At 53.4% G+C, this 23957-nt stretch overlaps 2 protein-coding genes across 6 annotated transcripts; one reads left to right on the plus strand and one right to left on the minus strand.

Annotated features, from left to right (window-relative positions):
* Window positions 1-1835: 1835 nt before the first annotated feature.
* On the minus strand, window positions 1836-9322 carry TLCD3B (TLC domain containing 3B). Its single transcript, XM_047780128.1, has 5 exons — window positions 8855-9322; window positions 7873-7956; window positions 3978-4212; window positions 3469-3564; window positions 1836-2913 (listed from the first exon to the last, which is right to left on the minus strand). The coding sequence occupies exons 1-5, from the start codon at window positions 8977-8979 to the stop codon at window positions 2626-2628; spliced, it is 828 nt and encodes a 275-aa protein (XP_047636084.1). The 5' UTR covers window positions 8980-9322; the 3' UTR covers window positions 1836-2625.
* Window positions 3632-23183, plus strand: LOC125127316 (uncharacterized). 5 transcript variants are annotated; one of them, XR_007134910.1, is made up of 8 exons: window positions 3632-3734; window positions 3943-4046; window positions 7897-8204; window positions 10500-10650; window positions 12694-12797; window positions 20879-21017; window positions 22633-22725; window positions 22831-23183. XR_007134910.1 is itself a non-coding variant. In XM_047780134.1 (7 exons), the coding sequence occupies exons 2-6, from the start codon at window positions 7930-7932 to the stop codon at window positions 22678-22680; spliced, it is 717 nt and encodes a 238-aa protein (XP_047636090.1). In that variant the 5' UTR covers window positions 3646-4046; window positions 7897-7929; the 3' UTR covers window positions 22681-22725; window positions 22831-23183. The 5 variants fall into 5 exon arrangements, 3 of the variants coding, with proteins under 3 accessions (XP_047636090.1, XP_047636093.1, XP_047636092.1); XM_047780134.1 differs by having other exon boundaries at window positions 3646-4046; XR_007134911.1 differs by lacking the exons at window positions 20879-21017; window positions 22633-22725; window positions 22831-23183 and adding exons at window positions 19698-19748; window positions 19868-19914 and having other exon boundaries at window positions 3646-4046.
* The last annotated feature ends 774 nt before the right edge of the window (window positions 23184-23957 follow it).

The raw sequence follows: 23957 nt of genomic DNA on the forward strand, positions 1-23957 counted from the left end.
GAGGACCTGGAGTCGGGGAGCTGTGCCTTCCTTGGGCTAGAACATGGGAATGGCAGGCAGGCAGGCACTGCTGCCACCTAGTGGAAATGCCTGTTATTTCGCTAGTTCTAACCCCAAGGTTGTCCTTCAGCTGAGCCCTGAGACTGGGTTTGGGGGATGGGGCAGACCCCTGCCCCTGCATTTGGGGACACAAGGCAAGAGGGAACCTCAGGGAAGAAAAGACACACCCTTGGGAGATGTGTGTGGCCCACATCACTGCCCCTCTGTGCCTTGGTCCCCTTTTCTGTAAGATGAGGTCAGCAGTACCTACCTCACGGGATTTTACGATGTTTAAACGAATCAGTCCATGTAAAGTACTTGGCATAGTAGCACATGCTCAAGAAATGCTACCTGTGGTCAATCCAAGGGGTAACCGGAAATGTTTAGCCCTGTTCCCTAGCCCCAACTACCACCATCAAATCTATAGGGCCTGCTAGACAAAGATAGATTTCCTGGCTTTCATCACAAATGCCCCACTGAGTTCCCTATTTGTAAATCCTGGGGTTCCTACTGTTACTGTTCTATCATCAGCATCAACCCAAAGGCTCTGTGGGTCCCAACCTCTCTTCTCCTCTGATTCCGGGGCTTGGGGGGGGAGGGTCCCAGATCCCAGCACTTTCTCTCTCCCCTCACCCTAGGCTGTGTGATCAGAATGGCTCTGGGCTGTGACATCACAGAGCCCTCAGCCATCACAGGAGTGGAGGGGTGATGAGGCCATGGCAGTGGGTGTGGGTGTGGATGTGGCTGGTTGGGCTGGGGACCATAGCACCAGGTGGGATGGTGCCCTGGGAACAGTGGGCAGGAGGAAGGCTAAGGTGGGGGGGGAGGGGGTCAGTGCCCCTGAGAGGCTGGGAGGCCAGGCCCGGCCTTTGTTCGCCACGCTTCTCTCCCATCCTCCCTGCCCAGTGTGGGCCTTCTCCAGGAGAGCTTAGCTGACCCTCAAGAAGTTCCTAGAACAAAATCAAGCCCCTCCACAGCTGCACTAAGGCCATGTGACCTGACAGGGCCCTGGGTCTGCCTCAGCCTCTTGGGTGGGGGACAGGGGTCCGCTTGGCTCTTTCATAGACTTTGCTCTGGGTCCCCAGCGCCCAGCCTGGAGAAGGTCAAGGCCTTGGCCCAGAGAGCAGAGTCTTCGTTTTTCCTAGACAGACCTGATTTCTTTGATTACCCAGACTCGGACCAAGCCAGGCTCCTGGCCGTGGCCCAGTTCATTGGCGAGAGACCCGTCATCTTTGTTAATTCAGGTATGAACCAGCTTAAGAAGGGGCTGCCCTCCTCGCCAGGGCCTGGAAGACCGCTGCCTTTGGCCTTTCCATCGGAGGTCAGTCCGGGGGCCCCTGTCTCCCCCTGTCTAGCAGGTTCTGACTCCAGTTTCTTCCATCATATCCTGGTGGGTGCTCTGGTGGCAGCCTTCTTCTTCCTGCTTTTCCAGTTCTGCACACACATGTAAGGCCTGCCCCCTCCCACCACCTCTGCCTTCCTTGGGAAGAGGCCAGAGGACCCAAAATCCCAGGGTTTGGGGGTGGGGGGCTGCGTGACCTCCCATCTCTGATCTCCACACCCCATAGGAGCTGCCACAAAGGGGCCTAAAGAGCTGGACGAGGGCCCCGGACTCTGCCCTGAGTGCCCTCACTGGCCCTCCTCTTCTGCAGATGAATAAAAGTCCTTGCTTCTTTCTGCCTGACTGCTCAGTGACCAGCCAGGGGTTCCTGCCCGGTCCTGTGGTCATCAGGCTTTCTATCCCCAGGCACCCCCTCCCTTTCCAGCCCCAAAGAACTGGGTGACCAGGGCCTTGGTGGCGTTCACGTGGATCGACTTTATTAGCGGTCTGTAAAGCACCTCTCAGGGTCCCCCGACCCCAGAATGGAGGAAGCCTAGAGAGGTCTGTAGCACCAGGGACATGCCAGGGCCCAAGGGCAAGATGTGCAGCCTAAACCGGGGAAGGGACCAGGCACCCCTCCCGCCTGCCCGCAGGGTTGCTCAGCACTGGGAAGGCTGGGGGGGCGGTAGCAGCCACCTCCCTCCCCCACCCCTACAAATGAGTTTGAATTTGGATGAATAAATAAAATAAATAAGATTCCTCAGGCTGGCCTCCCCTGGAGAGGAGCTGTGGGGACAGCCACAGGCTTTAGATAGGGTGTCCCCCCCACACCTCCTAGATGACAGGGAGCTGAGAGGAGTTTGCAGCAGGGGGGCTGGGATGGCCTTGGCAGCAGGGCCTCCCCCATGATTCTTTGAGTCCTGGTCCCCTCAGTCTCCCCAGCCTCAAGCCCGAAGAGGTGTGACTTTTCCTCTTCCTTCGCTTCTCCAGGGCCCCAGGGAGGTGATGGAGAAAGGGGTTTGCAGGAGCGGGTCTGCCCTCAGCTGAGGCACTGTGGGAAGCGGTCCCCTCTCCAGGCCTTCCATCTCACCGAGTCCCTGCCCTCGGCCCCTGAGGGGAAAAGTCCCCATCCCTTCCGAGTCCATCTGTCCGTTCCGGGGGGCTGTCAGGGCAGGAGGCCCCTGGTTCCCACCCCCACCCAGCTGTCCCAGAGCCCTGGCCCCACCGGGTGGGAGTGGGGTGGGGAGGGTCCCCTGGCCCCACCCTCAGTCCTGGGTCTGACAGGGAGAGGGCGGCCGGGAGCCCCGGGGCCGGAAGAGGCGGCAGGCCCCGCGGCAGATGAGGAAGAACCAGTAGAGCTGCGGGGCGAGCAGCAGCGCGGCGCCCAGGTTGACGTGGGCCGGGATGGCGAGCGGCACGGCGAGTAGGGGCAGGCCCGCGTGCCGCCCGTAGGCCCAGTACAGGTAGGGGAAGAGCAGCACCCGGCAGCAGAGGAAGCTGAGCAGCATCAGGGCCCCGTTCACCTTGTGCAGCAGCGTGTGCTGCTGCTTGTACTGCGAGGGCAGAGCAGGGGCCCGGTGAGGGGCGGGGTTACCTCCGGTCACGCCCCTAGCTCCGCCCCCTGGACCTCCGCCCACCTCCCAGCCTTCCCTGCTCCCGACCCCGGCCAGCTCAGAGCCCCAGGACTCTGCCGCCTACCCTCTACGCCACCTTACAGTTCCTCCCAGACTTGCCTCTTCACCTGTCCTTTTTCTTTCTTTCTTTCTTTCTTTTTTTTTAAGGGCCGCACCTGCGGCATATGGAGGTTCCCCAGCTGGGGCTCCAATCCGAGCTGCAGCTGCCGGCCTACGCCATAGCCACAGCCAAGCGGGATCCCGGCCGCGTCTCCGACCTACACCGCAGCTCGAGGCAACGCCTGGTCTTTAACCCACTGATAAGGACCGGGGATGGAACCCGCATCCTCATGGATTTACTATTCGCACTCTTAACCCACTGAGCCCCAACGGGAACTCCTTCACCTGTCCTTTAAAGAATCCCCAAAGTTTTCCCTAAAGTACCCACCCTTCCCTTGTCCTCCCAAGCCCACAGACCCTCAGCTCCCCTCTCACCTGGATGAGGATCTTGCCAAGGCAGACAAAGGGGGTGCTGACCTCTGCCATCAGCAAGCAGCCTAGAAAGAAATCTCCTTTGCCTTGACGCCACACCTGCGAGGAGAGGAAGGAAAGAGCCTGGCACCCTGGATTCCTGGGCAGCACCTGCCCTCCCTTGCTCCTCTCTGTCGCTTTTGGAGATGCTTCGCTCTGAAAGCCTGAGCACATGTGAACAGTAGCAAAACAGGGAGAACCCCTCCTGGATCCCTCCCACCGTGCTGCAGGTGAGACGGTGTACCCAATACTGCAGATGAGGAAACTGAGGCGCAGCTCCAAAGCACCACAGCGGGGCGGGGTGCACCTTCTTGCTCTTTGGGGCTGGGCTGGAGCTCAGTCAGCCCTGCATGGGGCCCCCTCCATCCTGGGCCTGTCCTGCTGGAACCTGGATCCGGGGAGAGCTTCCTGAGCCCCTGTGGTGCTGGCCTGATCCAGACAGGAGGCCCTGGCTCTCAGCAGCCCCCACTCACCACCGACAGCGGGAAGCACACGAGCACCATGACGGCGTGGTGGAGCACCATGAGGAACTCCTTGTGCAGGTAGCCTCGCGCCACGGCCCAGATGCTCCCCGGGGCTCTGGGCCTCCCTTCGTCCCCTCCATGCCCCTTGACCTGGTGCTTGTGCCAGTGACAGAGGAACATGGCATAGATGTCATAGATGAAGTAGGGCACAGCAAATTGCGTATAAGCAGAGGAAAGCCAGTGTCTGTTGGGCAGAGAAAGGAGGAGTCAGGGAGATCAAGGAGGAAAGGAGAGGGACAGGCAGCTGCCAGGTGCCCGGGTCCATGCCGGACATGTCCTGGGAATCAGGTCTGTGTGTGTGTGTGTGTCTTTTTACGGCCGAACCTGCAGCATATGGACATTTCCCGGCTAGGGGTCGAATTGGAGCTGCAGCTGCCGGCTTACACCAGAGCCCCAGCAACGGGGGAATCTGAGCCGAGTCTGCGACCTACACCACAGCTCGTGGCAACGCCAGACTCCCCCGACCCACTGGGCAAGGCCAGGGATCAAACCTGCATCCTCATGTATACTAGTAGGGCTCAATGGAAACCTCTGAGAGTCAGATCTTAAGTGATATTTGTAACAACACTGAGACAGAAGTGGAGTCAAGTTACAGGGTGGAACCTAAGGGTAATCCATAAGAAACTTGCCGGAGGTCATAGAGTCACACAGCCGGCACTTAGTAGGGCTGGAATTCAAGCCCAGACTGATCTCCGAACCTACTCATTCTTTCAAATCCATTCATTCACTCACTCACTCACTCATTCATTCATTCCTATTCTCCCTCTTTTTGCAATGTGGTGGGAGAAAATGGAAGAGAGACAAAAAGACAGCCACAGACCTGAGGGCAGAGATAGAGTGAGAAAACAAGCAGACCAGATCTGAGAAACAGCTGAGGTCAGGGTGGTTTATAGCAGGAGAGATGGGAGTGGTGGGGAGAGATTGTCTGGGCTAACATTAATTGACTGCTCATGACATTGCAGGCACTTTTTTTTTTTTTTTTTTTGGTCTTTTTAGGGCTGCAAGTTCAGCATGTAGAAGTTCCCAGGCTAGGGGTAGAGTAGGAGCTGCATCTGCCGGCCTACGCCACAGCCACAGCAATGCCAGATCTGAGCCGCATCTGCGACCAACACCATAGCTCACAGCAATGCTGGATCCTTACCCCACTGAGTGAGGCCAGGGATCGAACCCACATCCTCATGGATACTAGTTGGGTTTGTTACCACTGAGCCACGATGGGAACTCCCTGATATTCTAAATCTTTAACATGCATAAATCTTTTACATGTTAACTGATTTACTCCTACAAAACCCTCTAAAAAAGCAGGTGTGGCTGTCACCCCATTTTACAGATGAGAGAGGCTAGGTAACTGGACCATGGAAAAAAACATGAGACGTCTGGCTCCACAGCCCTTGCTCTCAGCCTCATTGTCCCCTAGAAGACAAGGGACATGGGCCCCGCTGGGGAACTGGAGGTGCTGTCAGTGCTGCCTGTTTGGCCTGAATGCAGCCTCGGCTCTTATTTCTTCAGGTACAGCCAAGCATTAAGGAGAAAACGCTGAGCAAAAGGAGCCAAGAGCAGAGCAGTCGCGTGTACTTTCAGAGTAAACAAAAATGCAAAGTGCATGAATATGCAATACTGCATTTTTCTTCTTGAGTCAGCACACGGAGCACTTTCTCTCAAACCCCTAGTCCTGCCACAGGTCCGAGGTGAGGGTGGGAGGTCGAAGAGGCACGTTCAGGGGAACTCGCCCCCCAGCAAAGTCCAGACCAAAGGGACACAAATATGAGGACCAACTCTGTTTTTTGTCTTTTTAGGGCCACCCCCATGGCATATGGAGGTTCCCAGGCTATGGGTCAAATCAGAGCTGTAGCCACCGGCCTACACCATAGCCACATGGCAATGCTGGATCCTTAACCCACTGAGTGAGGCCAGGGATCAAACCCAAGTCCGAATGGATACTAGTCAGGTTCGTTAACCACCGAGCCATGACGGGAACTCCTGAGGACCAACACTGAGGAGCTGCTGAAGGGGAAAGCGGAGCAAGACATGGACAAGCCAGCTAAGGACCAGGGGTGAGATGGAAGCAGAAGGTGAGACCTGGGGAAGGCTGGTCTGGAAGGGGACAGGCAGCACCACTCTAACAGGGATGATTTCAGGAAAAGAGGAGCAGAGTAGTTCCCGCTGTGGCTCAGCGGTAGTGAACCCCACTAGTATCCCTGAGGATGCAAGTTTGATCCTCAGTGGGTTAGGGATCCGGCATTTCCATGAGCTATGGTGTAGATCGCAGATGCAGCTCAGATCTGGCGTTGCTATGGCTATGGTGTAGGCCAGCAGCTGCAGCTCCGATTTGACCCCTAGCCTGGGAACCTCCATATGCCACGAGTTCAGCCCTAAAAAGAAAAAAGGAAAAAAAAAAAAAAAGGAAAAGAGGAGCAGAGCCCCATGCTGGAGCATGTGATCAGGAGGGGCAGAGAGAGAGAGAGAGCAGAGGGAGCAGCAGCCCAGGTAAGAGATGAAGGGCGGGAAGGTGCAAAGGGGACCAGCTGGCCTGAAGGAAGTTAGAGAGGAGAGTGGCCTGGAGAGCCAGCCACAGCAGACACAGTGACACAGTGGCTTTGGGGGGTAGGGTCCGTCCAAGACCTCCAGGCCCTGGGCAGCAGCCTGAAGGGTAAAACCATCCCCACCCTCTCAGCAATTAGGTGCTCAGAGGTAGGAACAGCTGTTGCCCCTGGATTAACCCTGATCCTTCCCACCCACCTGAGGATTAAGAGTCGAAGAACAAGAACAGACAGGGGGCGGGGGGGGGGCAGTGAAAATGCAGGGGCTGGAAGGTGACCTCTGTAAGAAGGTGAGAGGAGACGTGTGGCGATCCAGGCTCATCTTGGACCTTGGCTCAGCCGGGAGGGAGAGGGCAGGAGGAAGCCAGGTCCCCAGGGTGGGATCTGAAGATAGGGTTTAGCATCCACTACGTGTGGCCAGAAGTGCTCTAGGCGTTTGAGACACACAAGTCAACTCTTCCTCACAGTAGCCCTTTCCGATGGAGAGGGACCTCACTCCAAAGATAAGGGAACTAACTCATCTGGAGAGAGAGGGGATGCCTCTAGGGGAGGGGCATCCAGACACTGTCCCTGGAGCTCAGCAGCTGTCAGAGAAGGGAAGCAGGACTAGAAGTTAATCAGAGGGTATCAGCACCCTCGGCAACTCTGCATCAGCCTGTGGGCCAACAGAGAGCTGGCCCGTCAGCACCATGGACAGGGCCCCCCTCACCTCCCTCCTCCTGCCCGACCTGGACCTCTCAGGCCTGGGCTTCGTTGGCAGGCACCAGGCACTGCAGCAGCTCCCAGTGCCAAATTTTGGCCTCTTCACCCCCCAACCCCCCAACCCCACTGCCTCACTCTTAGTGGCCTTGCTTGCGTCATCTCTCTGTCTTGTGCATGGAGCTGGGGCTGGATACCTGGATTCTGGGAAGAGGTGAGGGGTGAACCCAGCCCAAGTAGGGAAGCACCCCAGTTGGGTGCTGGTTGGGAATGGGGTCCGAGAGATCAGAGTGGGAGGACATAGGGGAGGAAATGACATTCAGAAAGAACCTACTGTGATGCAAGAGTCTGGGAAAACTGGGAGCCGCTTTCAGAATCCTTTCTGCTCCCCACTCCTTCTCCTCCTGGTTCTGACCTTTAAGGACAGGATGTGGATAAATTTATCCCTGGGTGTTGAGTTGCAGCTACTGCAGTTAACTTGCTCAGGCCCAAGTGCAGGGCTTGGGGACCACTGCAGGAGTCTCCAAATGGCCTGGGGTACTGAGGGGTCACACCTACACACAAGGCTGCTGGAACGGGGGCCAAGGTGGCCTCATGGCACTTACTGGTCATCAATGATGTGCTTGCAGGAGGTGGAAACGATGTAGCCAGCTGTGGAGGCCATGACGGCTTGGACGGAGGACACGAGCCTAGGGAGGAAGAGGGAGCCGTCGGTTGGGGAGAAGAGGCGCCCCTTGGCTTCTCCTCTTGATTGTCCAGTTACTGTGCTTCTCGGGTCACTCCCTGCGCATCTTTGCCCAAGGCTGCCTTGCCCAGGGCTCAGCCCTATTCAGACAGCAGTGAGCTCCTGGGTTCACCCCTTTCTCTGCCATCTTCCCTCAACTGCGGACCCTGAGTCGCCATCCCCTCAGGAGGACACCAGGGAGGTCATCTTGAGGTGAGACGATGCTGAGAATGGGTGGCTGATGACAAAGCCCCCTCCCGGGGAGGGGGTGGGGTGGGGGCACAGCAGAGCATGGCACAGGAAAGCCCCAGGCCTGTTCTTGCATCACGCAGCTGCCCAGTCATCATGCCGGTCATCCACGGGCTCCTGGGATGTCCCCAGTTGCCCCTGGCCACTTTCCCGCTCTCCGCTTGCCTGCCCCACGCTCCCCTTCCCACCTCCGGCCCCTATGCCAGGGCTGTGTGGAGTTCGTTCCACTGTTCACTCCTCTGTCCCTCTTTGCCCCAAACACATGCCTTGAATACTGCTCGTCTCTCTCTGCCCCTTGTCTGGCTCCCTAATATCCTATGGGAATGTTGGAGGCACTTGCTGGCCCTGTTTTGGAGGGTGGGAGGGTGAATGGGAAAGGGAAGAAGAGCAGTCTGAACACTAGTAGACCAGATGGCTGGGTTTGGATGAGGTCTCCTGGGACGTCAGTGAGTAAGGCAGCGAGGAGAGAAGGAAGCTGGGAGGTAGAGCCCACCGACCACTCCGGGAGCCCCCGGACCCCACCGGGCCAAGGATCCACAGACGTGCTGGGGTCCCTTCCATCCCCAAAAAGCCTGGAAAGGGGAGAGGGGTGGAGGGGAAGGGACACAGTTTACCTGGCGGAGACAATGACCGCGTCGGCCTCCTCCCAGCGCAGCTGGGGCAGCCGCTGGAGCGTGTTCTTGGAGAGGAGGAAGAGTCCGGGGAACACCACCCCCCCAGCCACCATGGGGGTCAGCATGGTGGCTCGGGCCTCCGGCAGGGAGACGAGTGAGCGAGTGGCCACGAAGGGACAGGGAGGCCGAGCTGAAGGGAGTTAGAGGTGGAGAAGGGATGCCAGGCCAGGCAAGGAGAGAGAGAAAGAGAAAGGGGCACAAAGGGGACAGGGCGGGGACGGGATGGGGCTGGGGAGTCAGACCAAAGGACAGGCGAGCAAAAGGGAGTTAGATGAGACTGGGAACACGGGGAGAGACTGGGGAGAGGGGGGGATCCGAGAAAGGGAGCCCGAGAAAGCCAGTCAGAGGGTTGGGAGAGAGATGAGGAGGGAAGGACTTGGTGAGAGGACAGAGGGAGAGGGTACAGGAGGAGGAGGAGGAGGAGGATGCGGATGGGGGAGGGGAGGGAGAGCGGCAGGTTGGGGGGGGGGTTACGCGGAGTGGCGGGGAGGGCCCGGGGAGGCGGGGTGGGGGGTGGGACTGTGGTGCCCGCTCTGAAAGGGAGGGCGGGAGGGAAGGGAGACAGAGGAGCGGCCGGGCCAGTGGTCAGCGGTCAGCACTGCTCTCCCGCCTCTCGCTGCCGCCACAGTTCCCGCTGCCGCCGCCGCCGCCGCCGCCGCCGCCCGGTCCAGAGGGCCCCGGAGGCTGCACAGGGCATTATAGAGAGTTCGTGCCCAGCCCCCTGCCCCCTCTGGGGGGAGGGGGAGGGGACGTCACCAGCTGGGGGAGGGCGGGGGGGGGGAGGGGGAGGGAAATGATGGCACCGACCAGACACCGAGGACCGGGACCTGCAGCGGCGTCTCCCCATGCAGCTCTGAGCCACGGCAGCGGCGGCAGCGGCTGCGACAGAGATGGGGGGGAACGGAGAAAGAGGGAGGGGGAGGCCCTTAAAGAGACAGCCGCTGCGGCACAGGGGGCTGCTGAGGACAAGGGTCAGGGGAGAGTCAGCTCTTTCGCTTGGGGATGGAGGTGGCTGTTGGGAGCCCGGGAGGGGACTGACCCAGCACTTGGCATTTCTTTCTCTGCCAAGGCCTCTCAACACATGTCCCTCGGGGGCCTGTGTGCTCCCAGCTGAGGGTGGCCTCTCTGGTGGAAAGAGGATGCCCTGGAGGAGGGAGCAGGGGAAACTGGTACCTCCTGGTGTCTCTGAAGGATGCATGTCCTTAGGGCTCAGAGATCCCTAGGTCCTTCACCCCATGGGAGGGAGGGGAACTCTGAGGTATACATGAGGTGCCTGTAGGTCCTGCCCTGGCTGCAAGTCAGTCCCACGAGCTTCTCTAACTCTCGTAACAGTACTGAGGGAACGGCACTTACCCCCTTTTTACAGGTCAAAAAGTGTCCCCAGGCCTTCAGTGGCCCCAAGTTCTCAGAGTTGCGAAGATGCAAGAACCCTCTCATCCTGGGCGGCAGGGGTTAAAGAGAGTGGGAAGCTCTGCCTCCCTGAAAGCCCACCTCAAGCTGAGGATGGCCCTTTCCGTACCCGTGTCCTTGAGGCTATCCGGCCTCTCCCAGCCTCCCCTAAACCCTGGTCATTCTTTTTCTTCAGGTTTATTGTGCCCCTGGCTCCCCTTCCTCTGCAACTTCACAAAACAGCCCAGTTTCCTCCTGGAAAAGGACCCTGGGGATTGGCCGATTCGAGCCCCTCATCCAGCTGCAAGGAAAGGAGGCCCAGTGACTTGGCCAAGGTCCTGCAGCAGGTCAGAGGCCCAGCCAGAACCACACTTGGCCTCTGCGCCGCTTCTCACCCTCTCACGCGGCCTCCCTGGAATCTGGCCTTCTCATCCTGCACCCAACTGCCCTGTAGACTTCTGCATGATGTGAGGTCCGACTACCCAAACTATCTTTGCTTTCAAACCCTGCCTGAAGATAGGGTTCAACAGCAACCCTGTAGTTTGCCTTTGCCTGACCAAAGCTCATGCCATCACTTTCCCAGCGGGCTGGGACTTGCATTGTATGCTGCCCTCTAGTGGTGGACTGCGGGAACAGACCCTGAGAGGTCCCTGGCCTTAGGCAGCAGGAGTTAGGGACACTTCTAGAGACAATAGCGGGCCTAGCTTCCTGGTCTCAGGGCTTCACTCAAGGGAAGAAGGCACCCAATTTCCCTTTTTTTTTATTTTATTTTTTTTATTTTTTTTTATTTTTAGGGCCTCACCTGCGGCATATGGAAGTTTCTAGGCTAAGGGTCGAATCAGAGCTACAGCCACAGCAACGAAGGATCCCAGTGGCATCTGTGACCTATACCACGGCTCACTGGATTGCCCGATTGCTGGATTGCTGACCCACTGAGCGAGGCCAGAGTCAAACCTGAATCCTCATAGATACTAGTCAGATCTGTTTCTGCTGCGCCACAATGGGAACTCCCTGAATATTTTCTATCTGCTAGGCTTGGGGTGAAGTGGTTTATGTTCGCTCTTATTTAATCTTCCCAGATGGTAATATCTTTGTTTCATAGACAAGAAACTTAAGCTTAGAGGGTTTTGTTGACTGTTTGGTTTTTTTTTTTGGGGGGGGGTTGTTTGTTTGTTTGTTTTAGGGCTGCACCCGTGGCAGGTGGAAGTTCCCAGGGGCTGAATCGGAGCTGTAGCTGCCAGTCTACACCACAGCCATAGCAACACCAAAATTGAGCCACGTCTGTGACCTACACCACAGCTTGGCAACACCGGATCCTTAACCCACTGAGTGGGGCCAGGGATCGAACCTGGGTCCTCACAGAGACAGTGTCAGATCCTTAACCCACTGAGCCACAATGAGAACTCCTTCACAGGTATATTATTAATCTTTATCAAATAGGCCATAAATTTGCAGCACGAGGGCTCCATCCATCCCATAAATATGTTTTGTTTGGCCAGACTGGTGTTGCCAGTACAGTATTTTCCTAAATTCTACATTATTTGTCAGTGTTTGAAAATTAGGAGATTTCATATAAAAGCTCGACTTATTTTAAGAAACAGTCGGGGAATTTCCATCATGGCTCAGTGCTTAACAAACCTGACTAGCATCCATGAGGATGCAGGTTCGATCCCTGGCCTTGCACAGTAGGTTAAGGATCCAGCATTGCCGTGAGCTGTGGTGTAGGTCACAGACATGACTTAGATCCTGTGTTGCTGTTGCTGTGGCTGTGGCATAGGCTGACGGCTACAGCTCCTATTGGACCCCTAGCCTGGGAACCTCCATATGCTGTGGGTGCAGCCCTAAAAAGAGAGAAAGACACACAAAAAGAAACAATCAGGAGTTCCCATTGTGGGGCAGTGAGTTAAGAATCCAACTAGTAGACTAGAATCCATGAGGATGTGGGTTCAATCCCTGGCCTCCCTCAGTGGTTAAGGATCTGACGTTGCCATGAGCTGTGGTACAGGTCACATACGTGGCTCAGATCTGGCATGGCTGTGGCTATGGCATATGCTGGCAGCTGCAGCTCAACTGGACCCCTAGCCTGGGAACTTCCATATGCTGCAGGTGCAGGCCTAAAAAGAAAAAAAAAAAAATTTACAAACGGGAGCTCTGAGGTTAAATGACTTGGAAAAGATCTCATAGCCAGTGCCTTTGATTCTATATCCCCACTCCCCCTGCCCATGCTAACCGCCACACGTACTCACGTACGCACATAGTCTGCTCCCATCACTAACTCTTCATGAAAGTAGGAGACCAGTGCTACCAGCCTTGGCCCCAAGAAAGGATGCCCTCACCCTGTCCCCTTACTTGGATGCCACCAAAACAGCCTCTGGCCTCTCCATCCGCAGGTTGGAGTGGTTCTGCAGACCCCAGCAGAGGAGCGCGAAAGTCAACGGGAAGAAGACACAGCCCAGTACAAAAAGCAGGGTCATGCCTGTCTGGGGGACAAAAGGTGAGAAAAGGTGGTGGTGAGAACACTTCAGCACAATGTCCCTTGGATACAGAGGCCCCCCTCTTCGCCCCAGTATCTCCGTGGCCCATGGCCTACATCTATCTGTGGCCATCAAAAGCCATCAGGCGAGTTCCCGTCATGGCTTAGCAGTTAATGAATCGGACTAGCATCCATGAGGACATGGGTTTGATCCCTGGCCTCAGTCGGTGGGTTAAGGATCCAGTGTTGCCGTGAGCTGTGGTGTAGGTTGCAGAGGCAGCTCAAGTCCTGTGTTGCTGTGGCTGTGGCGTAGGCTGGCAGCTGTAGCTCTGATGGGACCCCTAGCCTGGGAACCTCCATGTGCCAAGGGTGCGGCCCTAAAAAGACCAAAAGAAAAAAAAAAGCCATCAGGCATTTCTCTTCCCCAATCTCTTTGAAATCCATATTGAACTTGAAATATCCCTCAGAGCAATTGGACATCCTAATTTTTTTGGTTATCAATCCAATTCCAACAATTTTATTCATGTTCCCTGTAGTCCCCGAAGTGGGTCGATACCTCCCAGTCCATCTCTCGCCTTAAAATCCCTTCTTGGATTTCCTGTCGTGGCTCAGTGGTTAACGAATCCAACTAGGAACCATGAGGTTGCGGGTTCGATCCCTGGCATTGCTCTGGGTTAAGGATCTGGCGTTGCCTTGAGCTGTGGTGTAGGCCAGCAGCTACAGCTCCAATTTGATCCCTAGCCTGGGAACCTCTATATGCCGTGGGAGCGGCTCAAGAAATGGCAAAAAGACAAAAAAAAAAAAAAAAAATCCCTTCTTTCTTTCAGCTCTAATTATGTGCCTGCTGCTCTTTCTTAACTCACCCCATTCCATCCTCTGTCGCCCCTACCCCAGCTCTTCCTGTCACCTCTCCTAGGGCCTCACCTCTGAAGAGCAAGGTGGAGGCTAGTGAGGAGGCTGGTGATTCTTATCAGTACACAGAACTCAGAAAAAGGAAGGGGGGGTGTTCAAATGGCGAAGATAAATGAAATTTTAAAAATAATACTTCTTGAAAAAAAATCAAAGCATTATCCCATTTAAAAAAGAAAGCCTCTGAGAACATACATATTTACATATATGTTATTTTTTTCTGCAAAAGCCTCCCCTCCCATTCATTCCAGGGAGGGGAGTGGGGGGGAAGGCCCGGGAAGGATGAAGGGAATCAGGGCCTGCCATCCTGCACCCCTTAAGCAGCTTCGAGGGGACCTTTCCAGGACACACGGAAGGCATCAAACTGGAAGGGCACGAGGCTGAGGCAGCTCTACTGAGGCAGTTGGAGGGGGCGGGAACATCGCCCTCCCATTGGTGGGCTGCCAGCGGTTTGGACTATGCCGTCTTCCCATTGGCCCACTTCTTGACATTTGTGCCCTATCATATGCTTCCTAGCGGGAGGGGCCTGCTTGGGGTCGTGAGTGGTGGGGAGAACTGAACACAAAATTGACCAATTAGAATTCGCTGGTGGCTTGACGGACAGCTATGATTCAGGGGCGGAATCGAAAGCGGGAAAGGAAGAGGACACTGGCAAATGAGAGCAGCTTAAGCAGGCGGTTTAGGGTAATATCTCAGACGACAGTTCCTAGGGTGGGACCATCTGGGCTTCAGACTCCATGGATAACTAAAGAAACATGCTGTATGGCTCCGTTTGGATGATGTCCAAAAAAGGCACAGATATCTTGGGTGAAAATCAGAACAGTGCATAAATCAAGGAGCCGTATTGACTCAGAGGAGATCCCAGGGGGCCTTGCGAGGGGTTGGGGATATCCTTATAGGGATCATAGGTGTTTGCGTGGGTAAACATTCTCAAGGCATAGTCTTAAAATCTGTGCACTTAATTGAAATTCAGATGGAATTTTTGAAATGATAAACACAGACTCTCCCATTCCCTGAATGATGGTGGGCCATTCTCTGTAGGCCTCAATTCTTCATCGGTGAAGTTGGGATAATAATAATGCCAGCTCATGAAAAGCTAATTATACAGCATTTACTATGGGCCAGACACTAATCCAAGTGCTTAAAAATATCAAGTCATCGGAGTTCCCGTCGTGGCGCAGTGGTTAACGAATCCGACTAGGAACCATGAGGTTGCGGGTTCTATCCCTGCCCTTGCTCAGTGGGTTAATGATCCGGCGTTGCCCTGAGCTGTGGTGTAGGTCGCAGACGTGGCTCGGATCCTGTGTTGCTGTGGCTCTGGTGTAGGCCGGTGGCTACAGCTCTGATTGGACCCCTAGCCTGGGAACCTCCATATGCCGCAGGAGCGGCCCAAGAAATAGCAAAAAGACAAAAAAAAAATCAAGTCATTTCCTCAAAACAGTTTGGGGGGGGGGACACACAAATTCGTGAATGGGGATTATTATTGTACCCATTTTACAGATGAGGAAACAGAGGCACGAAGGGGTTTGTCCAAGATTACACAGTCAGGAAGTTAATGAGGTGGGATTTTTTTTTTTTTTGTCCTTTCTTAGGGCTCCACCCTTGGCATGTGGAGATTCCCAGGCTAGGGGTCAAATCAGAGCTGTAGCTGCCGGCCACAACCACAGCCACAGCAATGCAGAATCCGAGCCGCATCTTCCACCTACACTACAGCTCATGGCAACGCTGGATCCTCAACCCACTGAATGAGGCCAGGGATCAAACCCGCATCCTCATGGATACTAGTTGGATTCATTTCTGCTGAGCCATGACGGGAACTCCACTAGTCGGGTTTTTAACCCATTAAACCACGATGGGAAGTCCCTAATTCATCTGTTGTTTTTTTTCTTTTTTCTTTTTACGGTTGTATCTGAGGCATATAGAAGTTTCCAGGCCAGAGGTCGAATCAGACCTGTAGCTGCCAGCCTACACCACAGCCACAGCAATGCCAGATCCTTAACCCAGTGAGCAAGGCCAGGGATCGAACCTTTGTCCTCATGGATACTAGTTGGGTTTGTTAACCACTGAGCCATGGCAGGAACTCCGAGGTGGGATTTTGTTCAATCATGTTTTCTGAATGTATTGGGCTCTGTTTGGTTAAACAGATATGGAAAACTCATAAACTCATTTTCCTAAAGAGACTGAAAGGTTAAAAAAAAAAAGAAAACATCACTAAATAGAATTTAGGCATATCAGCCACATTTTCAGAGCTTCTTTCTTTTGTTTTTGTTTTTGTTTTGCTTTTTAGGGCCACATCTGTGGCACATGGAGGTTCCCAGGTTAGGGGTCGAATTGGAGCTGTAGCCACTGGCCTACACCACAGCCACAGCAACTCGGTATCCGGGCCTTGTCTGTGACCTACACCACAGCTCATGGCAATGCTGGATCCTTAACCCACTGGAATGAGGCCAGGGATCAAACCCGCAACCTTATGGTTCCAAGTCAGATTTGTTTCCACTGTGCCATGGCGGGAACTCCTCAAAGCTTATTTCTGCTAACAGATGAGGCCTCTGCTTGCCTAACCAGCATCCATTCTTCCCACCTTCCTTATTTTGTTGGAGACTAAAAGGTGCCTATTTAGGCATAGGAGGAAGGAGTTCCCGTTGTGTCTCAGTGGAAACGAACCCAACTAGAATCCACGAGGATGGCGGTTCAGTCCCTGGCTGCGCTCAGCCAGTTAAGGATCTGGCATTACCACGAGCTGCAGTGTAGGTTGCAAACTCGGTTCAGATCTGGCATTGCCATGGTTGTGGCACAGGCTGGCAGTTACAGCTCCATTTCCACCCCTAGCCTGGGAACTTCCCTATGCCACAGGTGTGGCCGTAAAAAGAAAAAAAAAAAACTAGGAGTTCCCGTCGTGGCGCAGTGGTTAACGAATCCGACTAGGGACCATGAGGTTGCGGGTTCGGTCCCTGCCCTTGCTCAGTGGGTTAAGGGTCCGGTGTTGCTGTGAGCTGTGGTGTAGGTCGCAGACGCGGCTCGGATCCCGCGTTGCTGTGGCTCTGGTGTAGGCCGGTGGCTACAGCTCCGATTCACCCCTAGCCTGGGAACCTCCATATGTCTCGGGAGTGGCCCAAGAAATAGCAAAAAGACAAAAAAAAAAAAAACTATAGGAGTTCCCTTGTGGCACAGTCGGTCAAGGATCCAGCATTTTCACTGCAGTGGCTCAGTTTGCTTCTGTGGTATGGGTTCAATCCCTGACCTAGGAACTTCCACCTGCTGCAGGTGCTGCCAAAAACAAAAAAATAACCAAACAAAACACTCCTATATTTCCCAGCCTCCCTGGCCGTTAGAGGTCTGGCCAATATGAGGTCAGCCAAAGTTATTATGTGGGGTTATGAGGAAAGCACTTTTTTAAAAGGGAGACGATGTCACAAAGAAAGAAATATAGAGAGGGACTTAAACATGTGAAAAGATACTAAACTGAAGTTTGTTTACTGTTTAGGGCCTCACCGGAAGCATATGGAGGTTCCCAGGCTAGTGGTTGACTAGGAGCTGTAGCCACCAGCCTATGCCAGGGCCACAGCAATGCAGGACCTGAGCCTTGTCTGTGACCTACACCACAGCTCATGGCAAGGCCGGATCCCTAATCCACTGAGCGAGGCCAGGGATTGAACCTGTGTCCTCATGGATACTAGTCAGGTTTGTTACTGCTGAGCCACGATGGGAACTCCTAAAATACTAATATAATTTCTACACCTTCTTTCATTTAAGCATCATTACAATCCTAGGAATAATTTCCCCATTTTATAGCTGAGAAGACGGAGGCGCAGAGAAGTTAACTGACTTGCCCCGGAACTGCCCAGTCAATGGCAGAGCTAGGACTCAGCCTCGGATCAACTTGGCTGCTGCCTTCCAAGTTGGGAACAGAGAGCTCAGGAAACAGGGAGGCAGAGGGAGGGATGAGGGGAGCCTGCAGAGTGGGAGCCATTCTCCCCCGTGGTGCTGGGGGCCAGTTGTTTTTCCTCGGTTGCTGTGACTTACCCAGGTATTGAGAGGGAGGAAGGGAAGTCGTGGGCTGAGAGCCGGTAGAGATCAGGCCCTCGTTCCATTGGCATCTGGACACACTCTTCTACATGTCTCACTTTCTTTATCAAGTTCCTCCTGTTCAGAACAGTCCAAGGCTGCTGGGCTTGTCTGGGAGATAAAGAACGAGGAGAGAAAAAGAAAAATCATTGTTTACAGCAATGGCTTTCACCCTTTTTTTGCAGTGACCCAGAAGAGAGGCTTTTATTTCATGACTCAGCACACACAGACACATACCAGACTAAACTTCCTCACAATACATTTTTTTTTTTAGCTTTCCAGGGCCGCACCTGTAGCATATGGAGGTTCCCAGGCTAGGGGTCAAATCAGAGCTACAGCAGCCGGCCTACACCACAGCTCACAGCAACATCGGATCCTTAACCCACTGAGGGAGGCCAGGGATTGAACCTGCTTCCTTAAGGTTACTAGTCAGATTCGTTTCCGCTGAGCCACAAAGGGAACTCCATCCTCACAATACTTTCTTTTTTTTTTTTAATTTTGTAATGATTTGTATTTTTTCCATTATAGCTGGTTTATATCCTCACAATACTTTTTTTTTTTTTTGTCTTTTCCAAGGCCGCATCTGCGGCATATGGAGGTTACCAGGCTAGAGGTTGAATTGGAGCTACAGCAGCCGGCATACACCACAGCAACACAGGGTCTGTGCCGCTTCCATGACCTACACCACAGCTCACAGCAACGCCGGATCCTTAACCCACTGATCGAGGCCAGGGTTTGAACCCGCAACCTCATGGTTCCCAGTCGGATTCGTTAACCACTGAGCCACATTGGCAACTCTTCACAATACTTTCTGATCCTGATTACATGCCACGCACACTGTACTATATCATTTTTTTTCTCCCCAAATGCTGATCATGACCCATTAAGCCAATTACACGATCCACCAAGGAGTAACAGCCCACGTTGGCAAAACCTTGGTTAAGAGCAGTATTTCTCAACTTTTTTTTCCACTATTGTTCCCCGAGCCTTTTTAGACATTTTGTTTCCTCATCACCACTCTTCATGAACTTTTTTTAAATATAAAATTTTTTTCTTTGGTCTTTTTTTTAGGGCCGCCCCTGCAGCATATGGAGGTTCCTAGGCTAGGGATCAAATCAGAGCTGTAGCCGCCCAACCTACACCACAGCCCCAGCAACACCAGATCCAAGCCTTGACTGCCTATACCAGAGCTCATGGCAATGCTGGATCCTTTAACCCAAGCAAGGCCAGGGCTTGAACCCGAGTCCTCACGGATACTAGTTGGGTTTGTTACCGCTGAGCCACAACAGGAAATCCTTTTTTTGTTGTTGTTTTTGCTTTTGTTTTGTTTGCTACACCTGCTACGTGTGGAAGTCCCTGCGCCAGGGAGTGAGCCCGCACCACAGCAGTGGTCCAAGCCGCTGCAGTGACCACACGTGATCCTGAACCTGCTGCACCGCAAGAAAACTCCGTGAACTTTTGATAGCATAAATACATTGTTTAAGAGATTTTTTTTTTGCACCCCCAGAACCAATATCTGCCCTCTTGGGGGGCACTCTTACCCATGTTGAAAATGCATTGCAAACATCCCAACTCATTTTCTGAGCCACCTTTACACACGGCGTCCCAACATCCAATGAAATAGTATTGGTCCCATTCTGCAGATGGATAAGTTGAGGCTGAGAGGTTATATTAATTAGTGAGGATTGGAATGGCTGGAAAATGGATTGGGAATTCAGGGACCTCCCCAGATCACCAGCTCAGCTGCTTAATTATCTTCTCCAAAGCTTCATTTCTTCACACAGAAAACGGTGAAGTTGGTCCAAAGACGTGTTCTCTAAACCTAAGGGTTTCCCCCAGGCCCATTCGACCTAACACTTGATGTCACGCATAATCTCTGCCCTTCACATGTATTAATTAATATAATCCTCACAAGAGGGAGACACCATTATTATTTTCTCTTTCCAGATGAGGGAATGGAGGCACAACAGGTTGTGTGACTTGAACAAGGTCATACAGGTAGGAGGTGGCACAGCTGGGATTTGAACCTAGTAGTCTGATTTCCTGAGTACTTGCTTTTAACCTTATGTGTTAAAAGGAAACATTTTTTTGTCTTTGTCTTTTTTTTTTCTTTTTAGGGCTGCACTCCTGGCAAATGGAAGTTCCCAGGCTAAGCTTTGAAGAGGAGCTACAGCTGCCAGCCTGCACCACAGCCACAGCAACGAGTGATCCAAGCCGCATCTGCGACCGACACCGAAGCTCACGGCAACGCCAGATCCTTAACCCACTGAGCGAGGCCAGGGATTGAACCCGCAACCTCATGGATCCTAGTTGGGTTTGCTGAGCCACAACACAGCACCAAAGGAAACTTTTTATCACTGCTGCAAATAGAAAACCAGTATCCCTTGTTGTAAGGAGAAGGTAACAAAAAATAAAATGAAAAAACTTGTGCCTTCATTCTCCCTAGATATGATCATATGCTCACTCGGAATTCTTTGGAGCTGGAGGCCTTCTTCTCTCTCTTTGGTAAAGAAAAGACAAGGTGAGATAAGCGAAGCTAGGGAGGTGTTAAAGGCTCTAGCAGCAAAATGAGACTTTGTCCTGGACTAATTGGAAGTGTTGAAAGGGAATTGGAAAGAGAATGGCTTTCTCTCTCCCCCCTCCCTTTTTTCTTTTCTTTTTTTTTGGTCTTTTTGCTATTTCTTGGGCTGCTCCAGCGGCATATGGAGGTTCCCAGGCTAGTGGTCCAATTGGAGCTGTAGCCACCGGCCTACGCCAGAGCCACAGCAACGCGGGATCCGAGCCGCGTCTGCAACCTACACCACAGCTCACGGCAACGCCGGATCGTTAACCCACTGAGCAAGGGCAGGGACCGAACCCGCACCCTCGTGGTTCCTAGTTGGATTCCTTAACCATTGCGCCACGACAGGAATTCCCCCCTCCTTTTTTCCCTCTTTCTCTTCCTCTCTTCTCCTCCTTCCCTCTCCTCTCTCCCCCTACCCTCCTCCCGCTCCCCTCCCCCATCCCCGCTCCCCTCTCCCCCCCACCCCTCCCCTCCCGCTCCCCTCTCCTCCCCCCACCCCTCCCCCGACACTCTTGGTCTCTCTGTCTAAAATAAACCGAGGTGGTCCCCGGTCTGGGCGTCCTAGGACGTGTCTGAACACCCCGCGGAGGAAGAAGCCAGCACCAGCCACTGCTGGCACGGGGCTGCAGCCCCTGGCTACACACACCTCCGAAAGACAGCCGCGACTTCGGACACCTCTCTCCCGCCCCAGCCTGACTCCCCAGGTGAGTCCCTCTCTCAGCCCCGACGGACTTCACAAGCCTGTCGCACAGTTCATCCCGGGCCTGCAGTTGGCCGTTTCCTGCTCTTTCAGCCTTCTTGAAGGCCAGATGCGGTCCTGCGCATCCTCCTCCCCTGAGCGCCGCCGCCGCCTCGGCCCTGCGGAGGTGTACAGGTGCGATAGCATCGAAGGCTGTGAATAAGTAAATAAGCAGCCAGAAGTGGCCCGTTTCCCCACATGATACCCAGGGAAGGGTCCATTTCCCCCTCCCCGTGCTCTGGGGAGTGTCCTGGCCGGTGCACCAGATCATTTATTATTTAGTACTTTTATTGTCCCTGTCCCAAGGTAGGTACTATTCCAAGCAAGTTCAGCACCACCCTTCATCTGTGCAATAGAAAAGGCCGAGGCGGCACATTAGGGGAGTCGGAGGGAGACAACTAAGCGTCCAGACCATTTTCCCTCCTTAGGTTGGCTGTGTGACCTTGGGCAAGTGTCAGAACCTCTCTGAGCTCCAGTTGTGTACAAAGTCCCATTGCCTGGGCTCCAATCTTAGTTCCATCACTCACTAGCCGGGAGAACTTGTGCAAGCGATTTGGCTCCTCTGAGCCTCAAGCTTTTCATCTATAAAATGGGGACAGGAGCAGTAGGGCTGTGGGATGACTGAATGAGATGAGATGTGTGTAAACACAGTTACTATGTGGCACATTGTAAATAGTCATTGTGATCGTCATTCAAGCTTCTTGTTCTCTTTTTTTAATGACTCATGTTCTGTGCCAGGTGCTCTACCTATATTTTCTCTGAGCATCACAATAAGCCTTGGCAGTCTCTTAGCTCCACTTTCCAGATAAAGAAGACTGAGTCCCAGGGAGGTCAACTGACTTGTTCAAGGTCACACTGACACACGGTGGCAGAACTAGAATTCAAGCCTAGATCATAATTCTTTTCTTTTTTCTTTCCTTTTTTTTTTTTTTTTTGGCTATGCCTGCAGCATGTGGAAGTTCCCAGGCCAGGGATCAAACCCCACGCCACAGTTGCAACCTGCACCACACCTGTGGCACCACTGGATCCTTAACCTTCTGTGCCACACAGGAACTTCCCATAGTTCTCTTCTTCTTTTTTTTTTTTTTTGGCCACAGCGTGCAGCAGCTTCACATTTGAGCCCAGTTCCCAGATCAGGGATTGAACTGGGGCTGCAGTGATGAAAGCCCTGAATCCTAACCCCTGGACCACCAGGGAACTCTCCATAACTTGTTTCTCTCTGTAAAGTGGAAGTGATGGTTTCTGCCTACTGTTAGGAGAAAATAAGGGAAAGTCTGTGACGAGGGTGCCACTGACCCTCTAGTTCAGCAGAGTTCAGCTTCTTATTCCCCCAGACGGTAACTACCTAAGCATCAGCCTTTCATTTTCATAATAAGGAGGCTAGTGAACCCCATCTTGCTCTCTGGGAGGCCATATTACCTGAAAGCATTAGATCAAAATCAAAACTGCCAGATTCCTTTCCCACGTCCAAGCCCAGGTCCTCAGAGGCTCCTTTCATCTTCTGGGCTTTCTCTGCATCTCAGGTCTCCCACTTACCCCATGATTTTTGGAAAGCCATAGTCTTTTACTCTCTCTCCCAGGGGCGGTATGAAACCACTAGTGATAATATCTCCCATCGCCAGCTTTGAACTTCAGGTAGAAGGAGACCTTATGGCAGTTGGACTATTTGAGAGGTCAGTTTCTCCCTGCTTCCAACAGGGGGTGTGATGTGGGTGGAAGCGGGGCCCTGGCCAAGTGGGGTGCGTTCATCACCTCCTTTCTTGCCTTGCAACAAACAGACCTGGTGCCCTGTGCCGCCTCCTGCATAATGCATGCACTCATGGTAGGAACAGAACCCCGTCCGTGGTGAGTCTGGCCACTGTGGGCCATGGACGTGTCCAGAGGCCTTGCCAAGGCTGATGTCTCTAGGATGTTGGCAGGAGTTGAGGAGACAGAGGGAGTATGTGTCACCTGAAAATTTTCCTGGGGCTGAGGAGGGAACAGGTTGCATCTTGAGCCTCAGGATTCGGCAAAGAAAATAGGGGAAGACATGAGTTCCCATGGCTCAGCGGTAAGGAACCAAAATAATACCCATGAGGACGTGGGTTTGATCCTTGGCCCTGATCAGTGGGTTAAGGATCTGGCATTGCTGTGAGATGTAGTGTAGGCTGCAGACTTAGCTTGGATCCTGCATTGCTGGCTGTGGGGTAGGTCAGCAGCTGCAGCTCTGATCTGCAGACCCTAAAAAAGAAAAAAAGGAAAAAAAAAAGTGGGCAGTCAGAGTGCCTCACAAGCCCAGGGAAGGCATCACCTCATTGGTTGGATTCCACTCATTCATAGAATCAGTAAGTATTCAAGGCCAAGCTAACTGCTAGGGCTTAAGATATGAAGATGAGGAGTTCCCATTGTGGCTCAGTGGTTAACGAAGCCAACTAGGAACCATGAGGTTGTGGGTTCGATCCCTGGCCTCACTCAGCGGATTAAGGATCTGGCATTGCCTTGAGCTGTGGTGTAGGTCGCAGACTCGGCTCAGATCCCACATTGCTGTGGCTCTGGCGTAGGCCAGCGGCTACAGCTCCAATTGGACCCCTAGCCTGGGAACCTCCATATGCCCCAGGTGCAGCCCTAGAAAAAAAAGACATGAAGATGAATCAGGGGAGTTCCTGTTGTGGCTCAGTAGGTTAAGGACCCAATGTTGTCTCTGTGAGGATGTGTGTGCATTTGATCTCCAGCCTTGCTCATTGGGTTAAGGATCCAGTGTTGCTGTGGCTGTGTTGTAGGCTGGCAGCTGCAGCTCTGATTCAACCTGTGGCCTGTGAACTTCCATATGCCACAGGTGCAACCATAAAAAGAAAAAAAAAAAGGTGAATCAGGGAGTTCCCGTCGTGGGTTAGTGAGTTAAGAATCTGGGAGTTCCCGTCGTGGC

The sequence above is a fragment of the Phacochoerus africanus genome, chromosome 5 (genome assembly GCF_016906955.1).
Source record: "Phacochoerus africanus isolate WHEZ1 chromosome 5, ROS_Pafr_v1, whole genome shotgun sequence".
In the NCBI taxonomy this organism is placed as follows: domain Eukaryota; kingdom Metazoa; phylum Chordata; class Mammalia; order Artiodactyla; family Suidae; genus Phacochoerus; species Phacochoerus africanus.